Source organism: Pan troglodytes, chromosome 5 (genome assembly GCF_028858775.2).
Source record: "Pan troglodytes isolate AG18354 chromosome 5, NHGRI_mPanTro3-v2.0_pri, whole genome shotgun sequence".
Taxonomy (NCBI): Eukaryota; Metazoa; Chordata; class Mammalia; order Primates; family Hominidae; genus Pan; species Pan troglodytes.
Genome location: NC_072403.2, coordinates 175,157,102 through 175,177,665, shown reverse-complemented (window position 1 = coordinate 175,177,665; position 20,564 = coordinate 175,157,102). Strand labels below are relative to the sequence as shown.

The 20,564-nt window shown below is 38.2% G+C and overlaps 1 protein-coding gene across 9 annotated transcripts in view; it reads right to left on the bottom strand.

Annotated features, from left to right (window-relative positions):
- Positions 1-20,564, bottom strand: part of PACRG (parkin coregulated) — a 656,455-nt gene that overhangs the window by 279,786 nt on the left and 356,105 nt on the right. For 8 of the 9 annotated variants that reach the window (XM_054686982.1, XM_054686981.1, XM_054686980.1 and 5 more), the window contains one exon: positions 1,445-1,594. In XM_054686982.1, coding sequence (XP_054542957.1) covers positions 1,445-1,594 — 150 coding nt within the window. Of the gene's footprint in view, positions 1-1,444; positions 1,595-3,490; positions 6,021-20,564 lie in introns of those variants that run through there. The other variant, XM_054686979.2, reaches the window with a different exon arrangement.

The following is a 20,564-nucleotide window of genomic DNA, read 5'->3' as shown; positions in this document are numbered from 1 at the left end:
GACATTTGGGGGTGGCTGTTCCCTGATGCTTCCATCTCTTTAATAATGCTCTCATCTCTAGCAGAACATCTTTATCTCTATCTCCCTCAAGTTACTAGAATCTAAATATGAGGTATGCAGTTAGAGTTTCTTTTATCGACCTTACTTGAAAAAGGTGCACGTTGGGAGTCTCCCATAACTTCATGGATATTTGCTGCTACTATATGGTAAAAGTATGAACTATGAATGAAGACTGTTTAAATAAGTATTTTCCAAATGTAGGAATATTGTTACTGAAACATTAAGTTTTAACAATAAGAGACTCAATTATTAAAACCCAGTTATTACTTTGCTTAAAGACTAACCATCTCGCCTGAATGTCCACCTTACCCACAGCTCTTCAGATAATTTGAACAGAACACCATTGCAAGCACTCCACTACAGGCACTGGTAAGCTCCTATAGCTCCAGTTTGAAGTCCTTTTTCTAAATATGTATAGTATTTAACATATAAGCCAGTTCTACTATTGAAAGAGAGCTAAACGCTTTTTGAGAATTCCATGATTTCCTGAATAGTCTATGCCTGGAGCAGACATAACAGCAATTGAGTAATAATATAAAAAATAGTGATTCCAAACAAAAGTCTGTTTGTGGCAGGAGCTGCTGTAAACTCAGCTTCTTGTTTGATTTTTTTTCTTGAATGTATGATGAGCAGATCATGTTGTAAAAGTTTCATTCAGTGCTCCATTAAATTACTAACTTATTGATACCACTATCAGGAAATAACTTCAATGTTGACTTATACCATGCATGTGAGAAGTATGGAACTTCAAAATTAACAAGAAAAAAGAAAATTAGACTCATCATTTCAATGAAATCACACGCTTAATGAATAGATTTACATCCACTGCCTGCCAAAGGTCACCAAAAACTTGCTAATATCTTTGTTAGGGTAAAATAGAGCCATATGAATTCATCTGTGTTTTCCAAAGCTTATAGAATAATACTACAAAAAATAAATGAATCATCAAAACCATTTACCAGATTTCAATAATAGTGCTTAAAAATTCATCTTAAACCAATGGAAAGAAACTGACTGAAATTGTAACAGGAAGTATCTAAAGGTAGAATCACTATCAAGAAAAAGAACAAACTCAAAACCTACTAATGTATTCAAAAGACCATTAAAAAAACTTCACAGTTTAATTATTGGAAGCTTATAGAACTGCTAGCGCTTCTGTACTGAGTAAGTAAGCTGTACCTGAGGAGTAATAAATGAAATTGTTAACTTTACTGTTTCCCTAGGGAGTAGCTGGAGAAGGCGTGGGAATATGCTATTTAGATCTCCAAATGGATCATGGTTTATATGCAATAATAAATCCTAAACGTGTTGCTAATTAACTCTACTTCAAACCACTCCCTTTTTCTTTGGCTTAAAAGACATTTTGACTCGTGGGCTCACTCACCGTTCATGTTCTTAAAGATGTTCAGGACAGGGAGGATTTGACGGTAATAAGGCACCAAGGCCTTGCCCACCATCTCAGCTGACACAACCAGATGCTGGAGGACCTTGAGAGTGACACAGATGACCTGTCGGTTTCGGAGGTTCAAGGCATCTATACGGTAAAAGAAGGACCAAGCAGAAACTATTTTAATAGAAAGCATCAGTTCTACAAGGTTAAGGTAAAGTTGTCTTATGGTTGCATTTAATTAAACTGTGCTCTACTGGGGACCAATGGGCCTTTATTATTATAGCTTTGGATGACACATTGCAACCCTAATGTTTTAAATGGAATCTTGTCTGATTACTGTTTATTGTCCCCATTGGCACTGATTTCTCACCAGCCCTAGGAATGCAGCTCATTTTCCCCTCGTAGAAGAGGCCGGGGCTCTGAGTTGGATAAGCAGTATGAAAGACAAAAGATCACTTAATGTTGCTAGAGTTAAAGGAACCCATGTGGGTTGACAACAGATACATTTTCATGCAACAATCTCTTTCATGCAACAATCCATACAATTCTTAAAACCATTAACATGGAACGAACATTTGGGAAGGAGGGTGGGGCATGGTGTTCAAAACTATAGGCTGGTTACAAACACCGAGAATATTCTTGGTAGAAGTGAACATAAAGTGACTACGTTTAGGCCCTCACAAAGTAGGAAAGAAAAGCAAAATTTTTTAAAGTTCAGTTAGAAGGAAACAACACATAAGCTATAAGAGACCACAGGAATATGCCAGTTCTAAAGAAACAGTTCTGAGTGCAAAGTAACAAGCTGTACTGCAGAGACAGAGCAAGATGCCACCAGGGAGGGTCTGAAAGGCACCACTTGCCCCAGTGGGAAGTGCAGGGGGTCAGGAATCAGGATGCTGATAACTGGCTGTGCGAGCTTGGCCAACTTACTGGCACTTTCTTGGCCCCAGTTTCTTCAGTCATGGGAGCCTGTTACGCACTTTCTAAGATGGCAAAAAGTACCACGGTTTAAGTAGAAGAGCCAGATAAAACATCTATTATAGAAGGTCAAAAGTGCGATTAATAAAATGTGATGCCTCAGATGACTCCAAGAAGAAGTCAGAGGCTCTTATTTGTAAGATGTTCTACCTTCTAATGAAAAAGATTGACTATGACCTTAAAGCAGATGCCACTGTGAAGGGACAAAAGGACCCAGGCTATAAAAAGAAATGATGCTTTGGTCAACACATCTCTGAGGCAGTCCTGACATTGTTCTTGAACTCCAGCTCACATTTCCATCAGCCTGGATCTTGCCAGAACCTCAAATTCAGTTTGTTCCAAAGACTAAATTTCCTCCCTGAACTTCCTCTTCTTCCCTATGTTCCTCATATTTAGTAAAGATAAACCTTGTTCCCAGTCACTCCAGGTCAAAGCCTGTTTCTCCTCCTTCGCATTCCTCATGTTACCAAATCATCTGGTTTTCCTTTTGCAGTATCTCTTGAATTTGTGTCTCCCTCTCCATCCTCATCAACACTCCTCTGGTCCTGGTCTCCATCCTCACCTCCTCTGCTCCGGTCCCAGTCTCCATCCTCACTGCCTCTCCTCTGGCCTCACTCTCCATCTTCACCTCCTCTCCTCTGGTCTCACTCTCCAACCTCACCTCCTCTCCTCCAGTGTCAGTCTCTATCCTCACCCTCTCTGCTCCAGTCCCGGTTTCCATCCTCACCTCCTCTCTTCTGGTCCTGGTCTCCATCCTCACCTCCTCTCCTCTGGTCTCACTCTCCATCCTCACCTCTTCTCCTCTGTTCCTGGTCTCCATCCTCACCTCCTCTCCCCTGGTCCTGGTCTCCATCCTCACCTCCTCTCCCCTCGTCCTGGTCTCCATCCTCACCTCCTCTCCCCTCGTCCTGGTCTCCATCTTCACCTCCTCTCCCCTGGTCCTTGTCTCCATCCTCACCTCCTCTCCTCTCCCTTGGTCCTTGTCTCCATCCTCACCTCCTCTCCTCTGGTCCTGGTCTCCATCCTCACCTCCTCTCCTCTGGTCCCGGTCTCCATCCTCACCTCCTCTCCTCTGGTCCTGGTTTCCATCTTCACCTTCTCTCTTTTCATCCTGGTCTTTATTTTCATCTTCTCTCCTCCGGTCCCAGTCTCCATTTTCACCATCTCTCTTCTGGTCCCTGTTTCCATCCTCACCTCCTCTTCTCTGGTCCTGGTCTTCATCCTCACCTCCTCTCCTCTGGTCCTGGTCTCTAGACTCACCTCCTCTCCCCTGGTCCTGATCTCCAGCCTCACCTCCTCTTCTCTGGTCCCAGTCTCCATCCTCATCTTCTCTCTCTGGTCTCACTCTCCATCCTCACCTTCTCTCCTCTAGGTATCCATTCTTATTGCTACTCCTCTGGTTCTGATCCTTGGGACCCGTTCACTGGAGCACCAGCCTGCTCTTGTATGGATCTCTTTTCTGTCTTTCTCCACTTCCCCAACCTATCTTTCAAGGTACCGCGGGGTTACCCTCCCTCAAGCTTATCTGATCATCTCACCACCTGCTAAAATTGCTCAGAGCCCCCTACCCGCTTCCATTGGCCTCAGAATTTGTGGGGTGCTCTGAAGTGTTTTTATACCACAGCCCTTAGTTTGTTGCTGAAAGGGATGAATCATACCCCACTTTATTTTTAAAAATTTTCTAGTGATTCCAGAGGAAATAGCTGCAAAACCGCTAAATGATACCTTATTTTCCAAGACTTATAACTGAGGATTTGGTTTAGTTCAAACTTATCCTAAGTGCTTCCTTTATGCCTGGCTAGTTTGAACTAAACCGAATCCTCTGTTAAAAGTCCTAGAATATACGATATCATTTAGTGGTTTCACAGCCATTTCCTCTGGAATCACTAGGAAGTTTTTTTTAAAAAATGTGGTCAGATTCATCCCCCCTAGCAACGAACTAGGGTTTGTTGCATGAAAACACTTCAGAGCCCCCTACAACTTCTGGTCCAGTCCAGACTCTGTTCTTGTTTAGTTTGAAAGTAAATACAAATGTAATGAAAAGAGACGGCTCAGCCTTCACTCAGGGAACCAACCTAAATATAACCATAGAACTCAGCAGCACGATGGCTCATTACAGCAGCAGTTAGACACACTGCAGGACAAAATCTATCTGCTGAAAAACAACTAAAATTAGAATGCTATCATTTAGCTTAAGAGCTGGAGTCATGAGATATTCAAGAACAAGGTTTCAGATCACCATGAGAAGGTGAGGAGGAAGAAGGCACGCAGCGTGTTGCAGTCAGCAGCAGAGACTCTCTATCTGGTCTTATCTGATCTAAAAGCTGTTTTGCCTTTTTAGAATGTCAGGGGTTAGTGAGCCTTATGTACTGACAAGCTCAGGTTACCAGGAGAACTGGCAGGCCAGAAATGTTCTAAGGATTGGGGGCAGTTGATATTCTTTCAAAGTCTACCAACTATGCTCAACGGGTTTAGGCTTCAGGACTGCACAGATATGTGCGTGATTCACAGCACCTGTAGCTAACATGTAGTGAGCACCGCCATGTGCCAGGAATTAAACCGAGCACTTCACCTGTATTAACTTACTTAGGCTTCCCTCACCAAATGTCTATTGAGAGTGCACGTATTACATGCCCATCACTGTTTTAGGAATTGGAAGGACGGAAATGAATCAGGCAAGTATGGTACCAACCTCTTCGGGTTTGTAAAATAGTATGGAAAAAGATATTAAACAAGTATGACAAATGTGACAATTACACATAAGAAGGACAGGGCGTTTAAGCAGACAATCAAGTCCTGCGCCTAGTCTAGGGTTAAGGGAAGGCTCCCAGATGCGGGAACAAACCCCAGGGCTGAGTAGATGTCATTTACATGAAGAGTTTCCAGGAGAGGAAGCAGCGCGCTAGGGACTAGCTTCCCAGCAAGGAGTTCTTTCACTGCAGGGACTGCTCCAGCTTGGATGCATGAGATTCCCCTGGGGGATTCAAGAGATAGTAGAAAGATACCCTGACTGGATGTGTCACTGGGAGTGTGTCTTTCTTGGGATCGTTTGGAAGTGCTGGAGAGGAGTATGGAGGTGCATACAAAAGGAGGGTGAGGCTGTAGTGATTTTTCCCAAGCTCAAGAATCCCTGGGTCCCACCTTGCCTTATCAACCAAACAGAATCAGATGTTTGAGATCCTGGGTTTCTTTCTTTTCTCTTTATTCATCTCTCCCTCCCATCCCACTCCTTAAGTAGGACTCAGAGCCACAGCTAGCTAAATATCTTATAAATTGCTTAGTGAGGAAAGATTAGACACAGAACAGAATCACATGGGTGTGTTGTTTGCATTTCTGTATATATTAAAAGAAATGTATGACTGAGCACATACAGTCCTCACTCCATTTCATAGGTTTTGTTTTTGTGTTTTAAAAAAAGCTGTTCTGTTGACACTATGAAGTCATAAGTAGGAGAGCCTATGGAAGGTAACAAAGCGATTACTACCTGAATGTGGTAATTGCAGAAAAGGTTTTGGTGACCGTTGTGGTCACTGGATGCTGGCGTATCCCAGTGTTGTTCTTTTAGTGTGTGCCCGCCGAAGGTTGCAATAAAACAGCCTGGGTATGCTGATCTACTGCCAATGTGAGAGAAGAAGTTTGCCCTGTAGAATATACTGGTATCAAGGAGTAAATTTATATATATATATATATATATATATATATATATATGCACACATATGTATATATGAGATATATGAGTAACACTAACATTAAATTTGTATTAGGTTTATGTCCATGTCTATACCTAATTGATCATTTGGGCATGCATTAATAATCTCTCTCACAATGGATAATGATATTAACTATTAGGACATAGATTAGATATTAGCTATTAGGAAACCTTGACTGAATTAACATGGTTGTGATAAATGTTATTGGATTGACAGTGACCAAGAAGTAAAATGCCTGAACTGTAACGCGTAATGGCATCTAAAATGGAGCTCTAAGTCCTCCTCAATGGACAGGTAATGGCTGTAAAACTTCTGCAGTAGCTGTGAAACAAAGGCAGGATATGCACTATTTAAAAGCCTCTTAACTTCATCCAGCAGGGATTTCTTACACTGCCCATTTTCTCTTCAGTTCCTCTATTTCTCCTCTTCATTCTCAGAGAATTAAGATACACCATGAAGTCGGAAGTCTTTTTGTTCTTACTGTCACAGTGGAATTAAAGCAAAAAGATTTTCTTTTTTGAAACAAAGTTCTTTTCCTTTGAAAAAGTATGCTAACAGGTATAAAGAGAATATGATTTTGTAGCTTGAAAGAGAAGAAATGTGTTTATTCTTTTGTTGATGGGCCTGAAAGCTATTGTCAAGACATAAGTGAGGACTTTGAACTCAAGATTTAAGGTTTTGAAAAGGTTCTAACATGAGGAGTCTACTGACATTATAGATCAACAAATGGAACCTTTCTATTCAGAAAATTGGATTTCTATTGTACTGCTTACTGGCTTTAGGTATAATAAACAAGATAGAGGCTTCAGATATAGAGAAATTGCTGAAGAATAAGGAAAAAATAATTTAAAGTCAAGGGTGGTAAAAGTTATTTATCTTAAATGGTTATATGCTACATGTATAATTTTCTCAGGCATAAAATCCACTATTTTATGATTTTTTTTGCAAAGTGAGAACTTTTTCTACTATTAGATGTCATTCACTATTGTGGTATCAGGAAAAAAGGAAACATTTCTGCTTCTTCTTTTAAAACAAGACACACCAAACAAAAGGCAAAAGCAAACAAAATTCTAAAAAATATTTTTGACATATGCTTTAAATGTAAATAGCTTTAACATACAAATAGCTATCACAACCCAATAAAGGATTGAATCTTCCAATTAAAAAAATGGGCACGGCACATAAACAGACAATGCACAAATTAATACATAAAAATGAACATTTACTATTCTGGAATGTTCAACTTGTGAAACCCAGAGAATCTGAGACAGGTCTCAGTTAATTTAGGAAGTTTATTTTGCCAAGGTTGAGGACACACCCGTGACACAGCCTCAGGACGTTCTGACATGTACCCAAGGTGGTTGGGACACAGCTTGGTTTTATACATTTTATGGAGACATGAGACATCAGTCAATATATGTAAGATGTACATTGGTTTGGTCTGGAAAGGCAGGACAACTTAAAGCAAAAGCAGGAAGACTGGAAGCGGGGAGGGAGCTTCCAGGTCACAGAGAGGTGATACACAAACAGTTAACATTCTTTTGAGTTTCAGATGAGCCTCTCCAAAGGAGGCAAATCAGATTTGCATCTATCTCAGTGAGCAGAGGAGTGACTTTGACAGAATGGGAGGCAGGTTTGCCCTAAGCAGTTTCCAGCTTGACTTTTCCTGAGTGATTTTGGGGGCCCAAGATATTTTCCTTTCACAAACTTCATTGGGAATTTTTAATATCATGTTAACACAAAGTTGTTGACAATTTAACACTGTCAGTGTGGAAACAGGTTTGAGAAAAGAGAAAAGAGGAGACGCCCTGATAGACACCATGTTATAAACTATTCCAACCTTTCTACAGAGCAGTTTGGCAATAAACCTAAAAGCCCTAAAAATGCATAAAACAGCTAACCTAGCAGTTTCACTTCTGGGTAGTTAGTCCAAGGATTTAGGCAAATGTGCACAAAGCATTGTAGTAAAGAATGCTAAGCCCAGTATTATTGATAATTAGAAACAATCTAAATGTTCCAAGAACAACAAATTGTTTAAGTAAACTATAGTATATCCACACAATGAAAAACTATAAAATTATTAGTCATCTAATAGAAAAAATAGTTTAAAATAGGAAAATGTTTAAGACACAAGTGACTAAAGAAGTAAACTATAAAGCATATTTGCACTCGGACCTCATTTTATAAAATAGAATGTAAACTGCATAAATACTAGAAACTTGTGTACTGAGAGGCTAACAGAAGGGACTATCTTTTCCATAGACATACGTTCCACTAAAAGACAAGCGCTTTTAAAAACTGCTTTCTAAAAAATTATCAATATACAGTGCATATTTTTCTTTTGTTATTACATATTATTCTTCATGATTGTAACTTTGTGTTTTAATAGATCAGAATTCAATCCATTTCTCATTGTTCTTTCTCAATATTCTCTCGATTATTTTTAACCCTTTATTTTTTGAGACAAACTTTAAGATAATTAGTTGAAATTGAAAATGTGCTTGGCCCTTTGGTAAAATTAGAGAATAATTTGGCAGACAATTGCCATCTTTACTACTGAATCCTTCCATTAGGAACATGATATGTCTTCAATTTTCTTGTCTTTAAGTTCCTTGGAAAAGTTTTATAGTATTTTTTCACATAGATCCTGCAAATTTTGTTAGATATACTCACAGAAATTCTATATTTTGTTGTTATTTGTGTAAAATTATTTAATCCCAATATTCTTCCTAAAGGTTATTGATAATATACACACAAAAGCATATGACTTTAATATACTTACTTTGTTAATGGGCTAACTTATTTAATTCCCTTACTGGATCTAATTGTTTTTGAGTGAATTAAGTTGGATTTTATATGTAATGATATTACCAAAAATATTGTTAAATTTGTGTTTGCTTTCTAATATTTATCTCTCCTTTTTTGGTCAGGTGACAGAGGCTAGAATTTCTAAAAGAAAACATAGCATTATAGTGCTGAGAGCAGGCATGTTAGTTTTTTTTTATCATTCTTATGTATTTTAATACCTTATTTTGTTTAGTGAGTAAAATATATGTAACATAAAATATGGCATTTACTCCCCCCCACTTTTTTTTCTGAGACAGGGTTTTACTCTGTCACCCTAGCTGGAGTGCAGTGGTGTGATCATAGCTCACTATAGCTTAATCCACCTGGGCTTAAGTGATCCTGTCACCTCAGCCTCCTGAGTAGCTGGAACTACAGGCACGCACCACCTCGCCTGGCTAATTTTTTTATATTTGTAGAGATGGGGTCTCACTATGTTGCCGAAGCTAGTCTCAAACTTCTGGGTTCAGGTGATCTGCCCTCCTTGGCCTTCCAAAGTGCTGGGATTAACAGGCGTGAGCCACCATGCCTTTTCACCTTTTTAAAGTATACAATTTAGTGGCATTAATTACATTTACAATGTTGTGCAAGTCTCACCATTATCTTTTTCTAAAAATTCTTCATCACCCACAACTCTGTAGCCATTAAGCAAAGACTCCCCATGCCCCTGCTGTAGTCCCTGATAATCTACTTTTCGTCTTTATGAATTTGTCTATTATAGTGTCTCATAGAATTTTATTATTTTTTCTGAAGTTAAAATATTTAATAAATATTTTATGTTTTGGGCCCATTATAGCGTTAGTTGAATTAGATTACAATGGATATAAATTTTGCTAGTTCAGGAGTGCCAACCATATAATTTTCTATTTTATAGAGTAGAATGAATTCAAAATATATTTTCAAACCAAATTTAGATTTCAAAACTGTAGAAATTTTTCTCCTTCCATAACAGAGCTCAATGGCTATATAAGTAAATATGACACAGCCTGATTTATCATATTCCTAGGCAATTAAAGTATGATCGATTTAGATCAGCTATTATGGACATGAGGTAAGCCTATAATAAGGATTACATTTTTTTTCTTTAATTCATTGTTTTCAAGTTTCTCCTACTTGAAGTAAATGTCATACAAAAAATATTGATTTTTCTCTCAACACATATAGAATATGTAAAATATATAAATACCATAGCATGCCATGAAACTATCTTTATGCAAAACTCAGATTTTCCATCAAAGTTTTGCCATTACAAGTGGCCGACTCTTTTTCAATTTTTCAATAGATCAAAATATATTCTTTCATGGCTGTAGAATATAATTTAGTATTTGTTGAAAGTGTTTGGCCATTCTCTCCATGACATACTTGTTTTAAATGTAGATACATAATTCATGCTGTTTGAGTAAATGAAAGTATTCAGTTACCAAAATGGTCTCCATGATGTAGTCCCTAGCATGATCTATTTGACACTCCCCATATTCCAGACACAGAGAATGAAACCTGAAGCATCATGTCATCCAACATACTCCTTTTTAGTCTTGTTGCCCAGGTTGGGCCTGCACTTGCTTGCACACGTATGAGCACGTCTCACAGAAACTGAGAGTAAACCCATCAGCACCGTGGCATTGTCAGAGGCGGGGCAGGTTCGTGTCTTTGGAGCTCCTTGCTCCTCTGTACCTAAATTGTGTCTCAGTTCATCTGCAAAGATTGGGGTGAAAACTGAAAGGGTGACCAAAGGAAGGAGTTAGCACCATTTTCAGAGTAAAAACCAAGAGAATGCTGCATCATGCACCACTACTTCTAAGAATGACTAGGGCCGGGCACAGTGGCTCAAGCCTGTAATCCCAGCACTTTGGGAGGCCGAGGCGGGCAGATCACGAGGTCACCAGATCGAGACCATCCTGGCTAACACGGTGAAACCCCGTCTCTACTAAAAATACAAAAATTAGCCAGGCGTGGTGGCAGGCACCTGTAGTTTCAGCTACTAAGGGAGGCTGAGGCAGGAGAATGGAATGCACCCGGGAGGCGGAGGTTGCAGTGAGCCGAGACCGCGCCACTGCACTCCAGCCTGGGCGACAGAGTGAGACTCCATCTCAAAAAAAAAAAAAAAAAAAAAAAAAAAGAATGACTGCTACATTTCTTCCTCTGGTTGAGAAAAGGTGTCTACATTTCCACAGGGTTTAGACAGTAGAAGTAGTGGAGTGTAAAGAAAGATACAATGTGCACAGGCTCTTCACAAAACAAGACAAGAGATGTGCACAAAATACAAGACCGGTAAAGAGACCAATTTCCAAGAAGGAGTTTGAAAACTACACACTGCTAAGCCTGACATCAATAACTGCTGTGATTCTAAGACTGATTATTTAAGCAGGTGATTCGGGAGCTCCTAGGAAAATAGTAGTTGTTACCAGGAGTCAGAGTGAGCTCTCTGGAATAAGGCCAGCCAAGCTAACCTCATGTATTCTAATATGTTTCCTCATAAAGGAGATAATAAATAAACTGTATCAGCAAAGCATCTGGCAAGGCCTCTATGGTTTTCCTTATAGGGAGGATACAGGAATGGTTGAAAAATTAGGCTTTTTCTTTCTTTCTTTTTTTTAAACTCTGTGAACAATTGTATCCAAGTAATATGCACTAATGATTTGGTACCAGCCTGTACAGCCCTGAGTGGGATACCTCATGTATCTATATTTGACCGAGTCCAGTTTCCATCTAAAGTTTTTACTGTAACTTGGATGAATGTTATAGAATCCAAATCTATCAATTTTTTTTGATGACCCCAATTTAGAAGTCTGCAGAGACATGACCATGAAGGAAAACCAAGGATATAAAAATAATTTATTCTTGATCGGGCACCATGCTAAATGTTCTATTTGTATAATCTCATTACTCTTTACAATGTCTCTGGGCAATCAGTTTTCTAATGCTCTGGGACAGTTAAAAGAGTCAGGTGGCCTGAGATCACACAGCTAGTTAGTAGCAAGCTGGGATCCGGTCTGCACTCAGCATGCTCAGGCCCCTCACCCTCCCAGCATACCCACAGGCATGGGGTACTGGTGTACAGCCAACCTGGCGTGTGCTCATGAGAAATGTTCAAAGCGGCACAGCAAACATAGAATCTAGCGTGGACTTTGAGCAGGCAGTCGAGAAACCTGCTGTGTCCTGTGCTTTGGTGGCTTAAGGAGTAAGCCACTAGTAATAGTGATGAAGTGGGGTTTCACGGCACGTTTTGAAGAGCAAGGGGGGCACTGCGGTAGTGCTAGTCCTGACTACAGCTCAGCCTCCACATGGGAGCAGGAGTGAAGATTCTCAGTCTGAGGCTCTAGCCCGGGTGACTAAAAAATGTTGCCGTAATTTAGGCAGAGAATGATGATGATGATGATAATGATGACGATGATGATGATGACAATGATAACATTTATAACCTTAAGTATTAGCTCATTTAATCACTGAAATAGCCCAATAAATTGGATGTCATTATCATTATTGCCCCCCTCCCCCCCCTTTTTTTTTTGAGACTAAGTTTTGCTCTTGTTGCCCAGGCTGGAGCGCAGTGCAGCTCACTGCAACCTCCGTCTCCCGGGTTCAAGTGATTCTCCTGCCTCAGCCTCCCAAGTAGCTGGGATTACAGGCACCCGCCACCATGCCTGGCTAATTTTTGTATCTTTTTAGTAGAGAAAGGGTTTCACCATGTTGACCAGGCTGGTTTTGAACTTCTGACCTTAGGTGACCCACCTGCCTCGGCCTCCCAGAGTGCTGGGATTATAGGTGTGAGCCACTGCGCCCGGTCCTTTTGCCCCAATTTTATGTTAGGCTCCTGAGTCTCCAGGTAGTTAACTTGGACGATAGCAGTTATGCGGTAGAGTTGGAATTTTGATGAGGTAGTCTGACTTCAGAGCTTTTGCCCCTCAACATCACATTACACTAGAAGAGTGATAGAATTGGTTTGTTCATTTATTTATTTGAGAGTGGGAAAGGGACAGTTAATGCATGGCGGATTCGGCTTGAAAATGCATCTAGCTGGTTCTCTCTTTAAACATACTGTGCCTTGCTGGCAGGGACAGCTAAGCTGTCCATTCTCTCCATCTCTGCCGCCTCCATCGTGGGTGCTGGATCACCCTTCCTCATTCCCCTGTTCATACGGGGCGAGGCCTGATGTTGATTCTTTCCTCTGGAGAGTGACCAGGGAAACTTTACTGTCTAAGACAATTTGAAACCACTTTCTTTCTGTATCTGGTAACCAAAATAATCCTAAGTCAGACACCTCTTTTTAATATTTTTTAAACAGATTATACTTGTTTTTCCAAAATTAAAAATCATTACTTTTAAAATAATTATGATCACGTTCAGAATAATTTACTTGGAAAATGTCAAGATAAGTAAAATTATTAGATCATGAGTAAAGGGTAACGCATTTCAATTGTACTTGCTTCTTTCTTAGTAAATAGAATTCTCAAAGTAATTTTTGTATTGTGATATGGATTCTCATATTTCATTCCTACTCGGTGGTGTTTTTCCCCACTAGGTTTTCCTTAACAGAATATTTTGCTTGGTAAAATGTTCTTGCTCAGGTTTCTTCCGCTGTGTCTGTGCACGCCTGCCCTTTGCTGCCGGATGACCTCACCTCGTTAGAGCTCTCCTAATGAAGCCACCGTGTTACGGCCCGTCTATCTGTAAAGCAGTGATATTTCCATAATTCTTTGGCAACCAGGGTCACCTCTCCTCCTAGTAGGCCGTCTCACAAAAGTATGTTGCTGCTTATGATAGAATCACGTGAGAGAATGTAGATGAATCAACAGAAATGTACTCTCACCACTTAAATAATTCTCCCAATAAATGGAAAGCACTATATCATTATACCCTTCATTTGTTGTTTCATATGAGAGAGTCTTATGTGACAGTTTTTATAGAATATATAGTACAGTGGCAGGCCCAAATGGCCACTTCATGCTTTTGATTACGGCACCTATACAGATTTCAGTACAAACAGCAGTTATGTACCTTATTAAATTAATCTTGCAAATATTTTGATGCATCTCTTGTGTACTAGCCAGGACATTAGATGCTGTGGGGATGTATTACTTTCTAACATTATGTTCTAAGTGACATGAGAGAGGAGCTATAAAGTTATGTCGGGGAGGGAAGGCAGAGTGGGGATAGGACTGGAGTTGAGGGTAGGGAGCGGAGAGGTGAATCAGAAGAGGCTTTACAGAACAATTCATATTGGAGCTGGGCTTCGAAGGTCACTTAATGTTTAGGCATCTGGGGATGTGAGAATGGGCATTCTGAAAAATGAGCGAAGACACAGAATTAGAAAAGTGCAAGGCAAGTTCTACGGCACAATCGGTTTGGCTAGAGCACAGGGTGAGTGAAGGGAAATAGTAAGAAATAAAGTCAAAAACAAAATTTTCAGCCAGATAGTGGGAATCCTTGAAAGCCATGCCAAAGAATTTAAAGTAGGCCGACTCTGGAGAGGAGTCTGCCCTTAAAATTTGGAAATGCACCTGATAAGGTGAGTTGAAAGCTTTTTCCCTACGAGCTAAGTTGTGTGGCCTGGGGCAGCAGAAAGCAGGTAAACTGACTTGGAGAGAGAGTTCTGGGCTGGAAGAGCAGCTAGAAAATTGGAAGAGGGGATCTTGGAAGCGAGGGCCTCGCAGAGGGTGTAAACTGAAATTTGCATGTAAGCTCTGCCTTAGCTGACCTCTTAGAATTACACACATGGGGAGATTCCCAGATGGCGAGCAAAAGCTGCAAGATGAAAAAACTGAAAATGAAATAACTTCAGCTGTTGTCCACCACACAGAAGACAAGGTTTGGAGTCTGTGTCCAATTAATTGTCTGCCAGAATTAGAATCAACACTCTTCAGAGGAAGATAACAGAATCCAGGGGCTCTAAAATGTATTCATAATGCCCTTGTAGGATTGCACGTTGTGGCCCTGTTAAGGTTGGATGGGCCCTAGACTATGTCTGGCCAATGAATAGTGAATAGAAGTGAAATGTGCCCCTTCCAGGGTGGACCTTCTGAGCTCTTGTTTCCTGTGGTACTGAACCAGCAACAACTATCAGGCTGGGTCCCTAAGCAATGACAATGAACAGAACCTTGCTGTTAACCTGCAACAGACAGGTTGCACAGTCAGAAATCTACATTGTTCATGTTTTAAGTAATTTATTGTTTTAAGCCCCTAAGATTTTTGGGATTGGTTGTTATTGAAATGTAAACTAGTTTATTCTGATTGATAAAATTCCCTGTATCAGATTAAGGGAATTCCTTTCTATTCTCAGTTTGTTTTAAATACATGAATGAATGTTAAATGTTATCAAATGCTTTTTCACCATTTATTAATCATTTTTTAATTCATTAATGTTGTAAATTGGCTTGATTGATTTTTCTAGTGTTAAGCCAGTCTTATACTCCTGAAATAAAACCAACTTTGTCATGAGGTATTATCATTTTTTATATATTGATGGATTCTATTTGTTAGTTATATTGTTTAATAAATTTTCATTGATGTTTATGAGTGAGATTGTCCTGGAAGTTTCCTTTCTTATAATATCCATGAATATTGGTATCAAGGTTATGCTAGCTTTATGAAATGAGTTGAAGTGTGTATTCTCCAGTTTTATTGTCTGGAAAAATTTGTACAAAATGACAATTATTTTTTTCTTTAGCTGTTTGGTACAACTAACCAGTGAAGCTATGTGAGCCTTGAGCTATTGTTGTGTGGGGGATTTTAATTACTGACTTAATTTCTTCATTTGTTGTATTAGTGTTTGTATTTTAACTTATTTTCTATTTTTCAGGTGTCAGTTTTGGTAAGTTATATTTTCCACCTTGATCATTTCATGAAAAATTCAAAGTTTTAGGGATAAGTTGTTCTTAATATCCTAACATGATATTTTCAATGTCTGTAGGATTTGTGTGACACTTCCTTTTTTATTTCTGATATTGGTTATTTCTGTCTTCTCTCATTTTAAATTTATTTATATATATATACTTTTTGAGACAGAGTCTCACTCTGTGACCCAGGCGGTAGTGCAGTGCCCAATCACAGCCCACTGTAACACTGAGTTCCTGGGCTCATGCGATCCTCCCACCTCAGCCTCCCACTCTAGTAGCTGGGACTACAGGTGGCATCACCACATCTGGCTAATTAATTTTTTTAATTCTAAGTTTACCAAATATTTATCAATGTTATTGGTAATTTAAAGGAACCAACCAACATTTGGTTTTTGGTTCTCTTAATTGTATGGTGGTTTTCTGTATGTATTTTAATTTATTTTTGCTTTATTTTTCGTAGGTACATAGTAGGTGTATATATTTATAGGTTACAATATGTATTTTGTTACAGGCATGCAATGTGTAATAATCGCATCAGGGTAAATGAGGTATTCATCACTTCCAGCATTTATTCTTTGTGTTACTAATAATCCAATTATGCTGAGTTATTTTAAAATGAACCATTAAATCGTTTTCAACTATAGTCACCCTGTTTTGCTAGCAAATACTAGGTCGTACTATTTCTAACTATTTTTTGTACCTTCTAACCATCCCCGCTTACGCCCCTCGCATCTGGCAACCATCCTTCTACTCTCTATCTCCATGAGTTAAATTGTTTTAATTTTGAGCACCCCAAAATAAGTAAGAACATGTGAAGTTCGTCTTTTTGCACCTGGCTTATTTCACTTAACATAATGACCTCCAGTTCCATCCATGTTGTTGCAAATGACAGGATCTCATTCTTTTTTATGACTAAATAGCACTCCATTGTGTTTATGTACCGTATTTTTTTTATCCATTCATCTGTTGATGGACACTTAGGTTGCTTCCAAATCTTGGTTATTGTGAATAGTGCTGCAATAAATACGCGAGTGCAGATATTTCTTTGATATACTGATTTCCTTTCTTTTGAGTATATACCTAGGAGTGGGCTTGCTGGATTGCATGGTAGCTCTCTTTTAGTTTTTTGAGGAACCTCCAAATTGTCCTCCACAGTGGTTGTACTAATGTACATTCTCACCAACAGCATATGAGGGTTCCCTTTTCCTCACCAACATTTGCTATTGCCTGTCTTTTGGATAAAAGCCATTTCAACTGGGATAAGATATCTCATTGTAGTTTTGATTTGCATTTCTCTGACGATCAATTATGTCGAGAACCTTTTCATATGCTTATTTGCTATTTGCATGTCTTCTTTTGAGAAATGTCTATTCAGATATTTTGCTTATTTTAAAATTGGATTATTAGATTTTATTCGTATAGAGTTGTTTGAGATCCTAATACATTCTAGCTGTTAATCCCTTGTCAGATGGATAGTGTGCAATTATTTTCTCCCATTCTGTGAGATGTCTCTTCACTTTGTTGATTGTTTCCTTTGCTATGCAAAAGGTTTATAACTTGATGCGATCCCATTTGTCCATTTTTGCTTTGGTTGCCTGTGCTTGTCGGGTATTGTTCAAGAAATTTTTGCCCAGACCAATGTCCTGGAGATCTCCCCCAATGTTTTCTTGTAGTAGTTTCATAGTTTGAGGTCTTAGATTTAAGCCTTTAATCCACTTTGATTTGATTTTTGTATATGGTGAGAGATGGGGGTCTAGTTTCATTCTTGTGCATATAAATATTCAGGTTTCCCAGCATTTATTGAAGAGATTTTCTTTTCTGAGTGTATGTTCTTGGCACCTTTGTCAAAAATGAGTTCACTGTAGATGTATGGACTTATTTCTGACTTCTCTCTTATCTATGCTGTTCCACTGGCCTGTGCTTCTGTTTTTTATGCCATACTGCAGTATAATTTGAAGTCAGATGATGTGATTCCTCCAGCTTTATTCTTTTTGCTTTGGATAGCTTTGACAATTCTGGGTCTTTTGTGGTTTCATATAAAATTTAAAATTGTTTTTTTCTGTTTCTGTGAAGAATGTCATAGGTATTTTTATAGAGATTGCATTGAATCTGTAGATTGCTTTGGGTAGTATGGACATTTTAATAAAATCGATTCTTCCAATTCGTGAACATAAAATATCTTTCCATTTTTTTGGTGTCCTCTTCAATTTCTTGCATCAATGTTTTAAGTTTTTATTGTAGAGATCTTTCACTTCTTTGGTTAAGTTAATTCTTAGGTACTTAGTTTTATCTGTGGCTATTGTAAATGGGACTACCTTGTAAAATTTCTTTTTCAGTTTGTTCACTCTTGGTATATGGAAATGCTAATGATTTTTGTTTGTTGATTTCGTATCCTGCTACTTTACGAATTTGTTTATTAGGTCTAATAGTTTTTTGGTGGAGTCTTTAGGTTTTTCAAAATATAAGATGATATCATCTGCAAACAAGGATAATTTGACTTCTTCTTTTCCCATTTGGATCCCCTTTATCTGTTTCTCTTGTCTGATTGCCCTAGCTAAGACTTCCAGTACTACGTTGAATAACAGTGGTGAAAGTGGGCGCTCTGTCGTGTTCCTGATTTTAGGAGGAAAGGCTTTCAGTTTTTCTCCATTCAGTGTGATACTAGCTGTGAGTCTGTCGTACATGGCTTTTATTATGTTGAGGTATATTCCTTTGATAGTCAGTTTTTTGAGGGGTTTTCATCATGAAGGGATGTTAAACATTTGTTTTTATTTTTCAGGACAAATTGAAAGGATCATAGGCTTTTTGTCCTTCATTCATATGTTGATGATGTTGACATGCTGTATAACATTGATTGCTTTGCATATATTGTAACATCCTTGCATCCCTGGGATAAATCTCACTCGGTCATGATGAATGATCTTTTTAATGTGTTGTTGAATTCAGTTTGCTAGTATTTTGTTGAGGATTTTCCATCAATATTTATTAGTGATATTAGCTTGAGTTTTCTTTCTTTCTTTTTTTTTTAATGTGTCTTTGTCTGGTTTTGGTATCAGGATAATACTGGCCTTATAGAATGAACTTGGAAGTATTCTCTTCTCCTTTATTTTTTTTTGGGAATAGTTTGAGTAGGATTGGTATTAGTTCTTCTTGAAATGTCTGGTAGAATTCAAGAGTGAAGCCATTGAGTCCTGGGATTTTCTTTGCTGGGGGACTTTTTATTATGCTTTGTCTACATTACTTGTTATTGGTCTATTTGGGTTTTGGATTTCTTTATGATTCAACCTAGGTAGGTTTTTATGTGTTTAGGAATTTGTCAGTTTCCTCTAGATTTTCCAACTTATTGGCATATAGTTGCTTATTGTACCTACCAATGATCCTTTGAATTTCAGTGATATCAGTTGTAATGTTTCCTTTTTTATCTCTGATTTTATTTATTTGGGTCTTTTTTTTTTCTAACTTAGATCTGGTCTTTATTATTTCTTTTCTCCTACTAATTTTGGGTTTGGTTTACTCTTACTTTTCTAGTTCTTTAAGATGCATTGTTAGGTTATTTATTTCAAGTTTTTCTTTTTTGATGTAGCCACTTACAGCTATACATTTCCCTCTTAGTCATGTTTTTGCTGTATCTCATGTTTTTGCTGTATGTTGTGTATCCATTATCACTTGTTTAAAGAAAATTTTCAATTTCCTTCTTAATTTCTTCAGTGATCCACAGGTCATTCAGGAACATATTGTTTAATTTCCATGCATTTGTATAGTTTCCAAAGTTTCTCTTATTGATTTCTAGTTTTAGTCCATTGTAGTTCAAGAAGATGCTTGATATTATTTGAATTTTTTTGAATGTTTTAAGAGTTGTTTTGTGACCTAACATATGGTCTATCCTTGAGAATGATCCACATGTTGAGGAAAAGAATGTGTATTCTGCAGCCACTGGATGAAATGTTCTGTAAATATCCACTAGATTCATTTGGTCTATAGTACAGATTAAGTCAATGTTTCTTTGTTGATTTTCTGTCTGGAAGATCTGTCCAATGCAGAAAGTGGGGTGTTGAAGTCTCCAGGTATTATCGTATTGTGGTCTGTCTCTCTCTTTAGCTCTAATAATATTTGCTTTACCTATCTGGGTGCTCCAGTATTGGGTGCTTACATATTTACAACTGTTATATCCTCTTGCTGAATTGACCCCTTTATCATTATATCTTTGTTTCTTCTTATAGTTTATGACTTGAAATCTATTTTGTCTGATATAAGTGTAGCAACTTCTGCTCTTTTTTGGTTTCCATTGGCATGGAATATCTTTTTCCATCTCTTTATTTTCAGTCTACGTGTGTCTTCCTAAGTGAAGTGTGTTTTTTGTAACAGATCATTAGGTCTTTTTTTTTTTAAAATCAATTCAGCTACTCTGTGCCTTTTGATTGGAGATTTTTGTGCATTTACATTCAATGTTATTATTGATAAAGACTCACTATGGTCATTTTGATATTTTGGTTTTGTGGTTGTTTTGTGATCTTCTATTCCTTCTTTCCTTCCTTCCTGTCTTCCTCTTGGTGAAGGAAGGTGATTTTCTCTGGTGATATGATTTGATTTCTTGCTTTTTATTTTATGTATATCCATTGTATGATTTTTGATTTGAGTTACCATGAGATTGCAAATACTATCTCATAACTCATTATTTTAAGCTGATAATACTGTTTGCATAAATGAATGGGCAAAACGAAAACTAATCAAAACCCCCATCTTAAC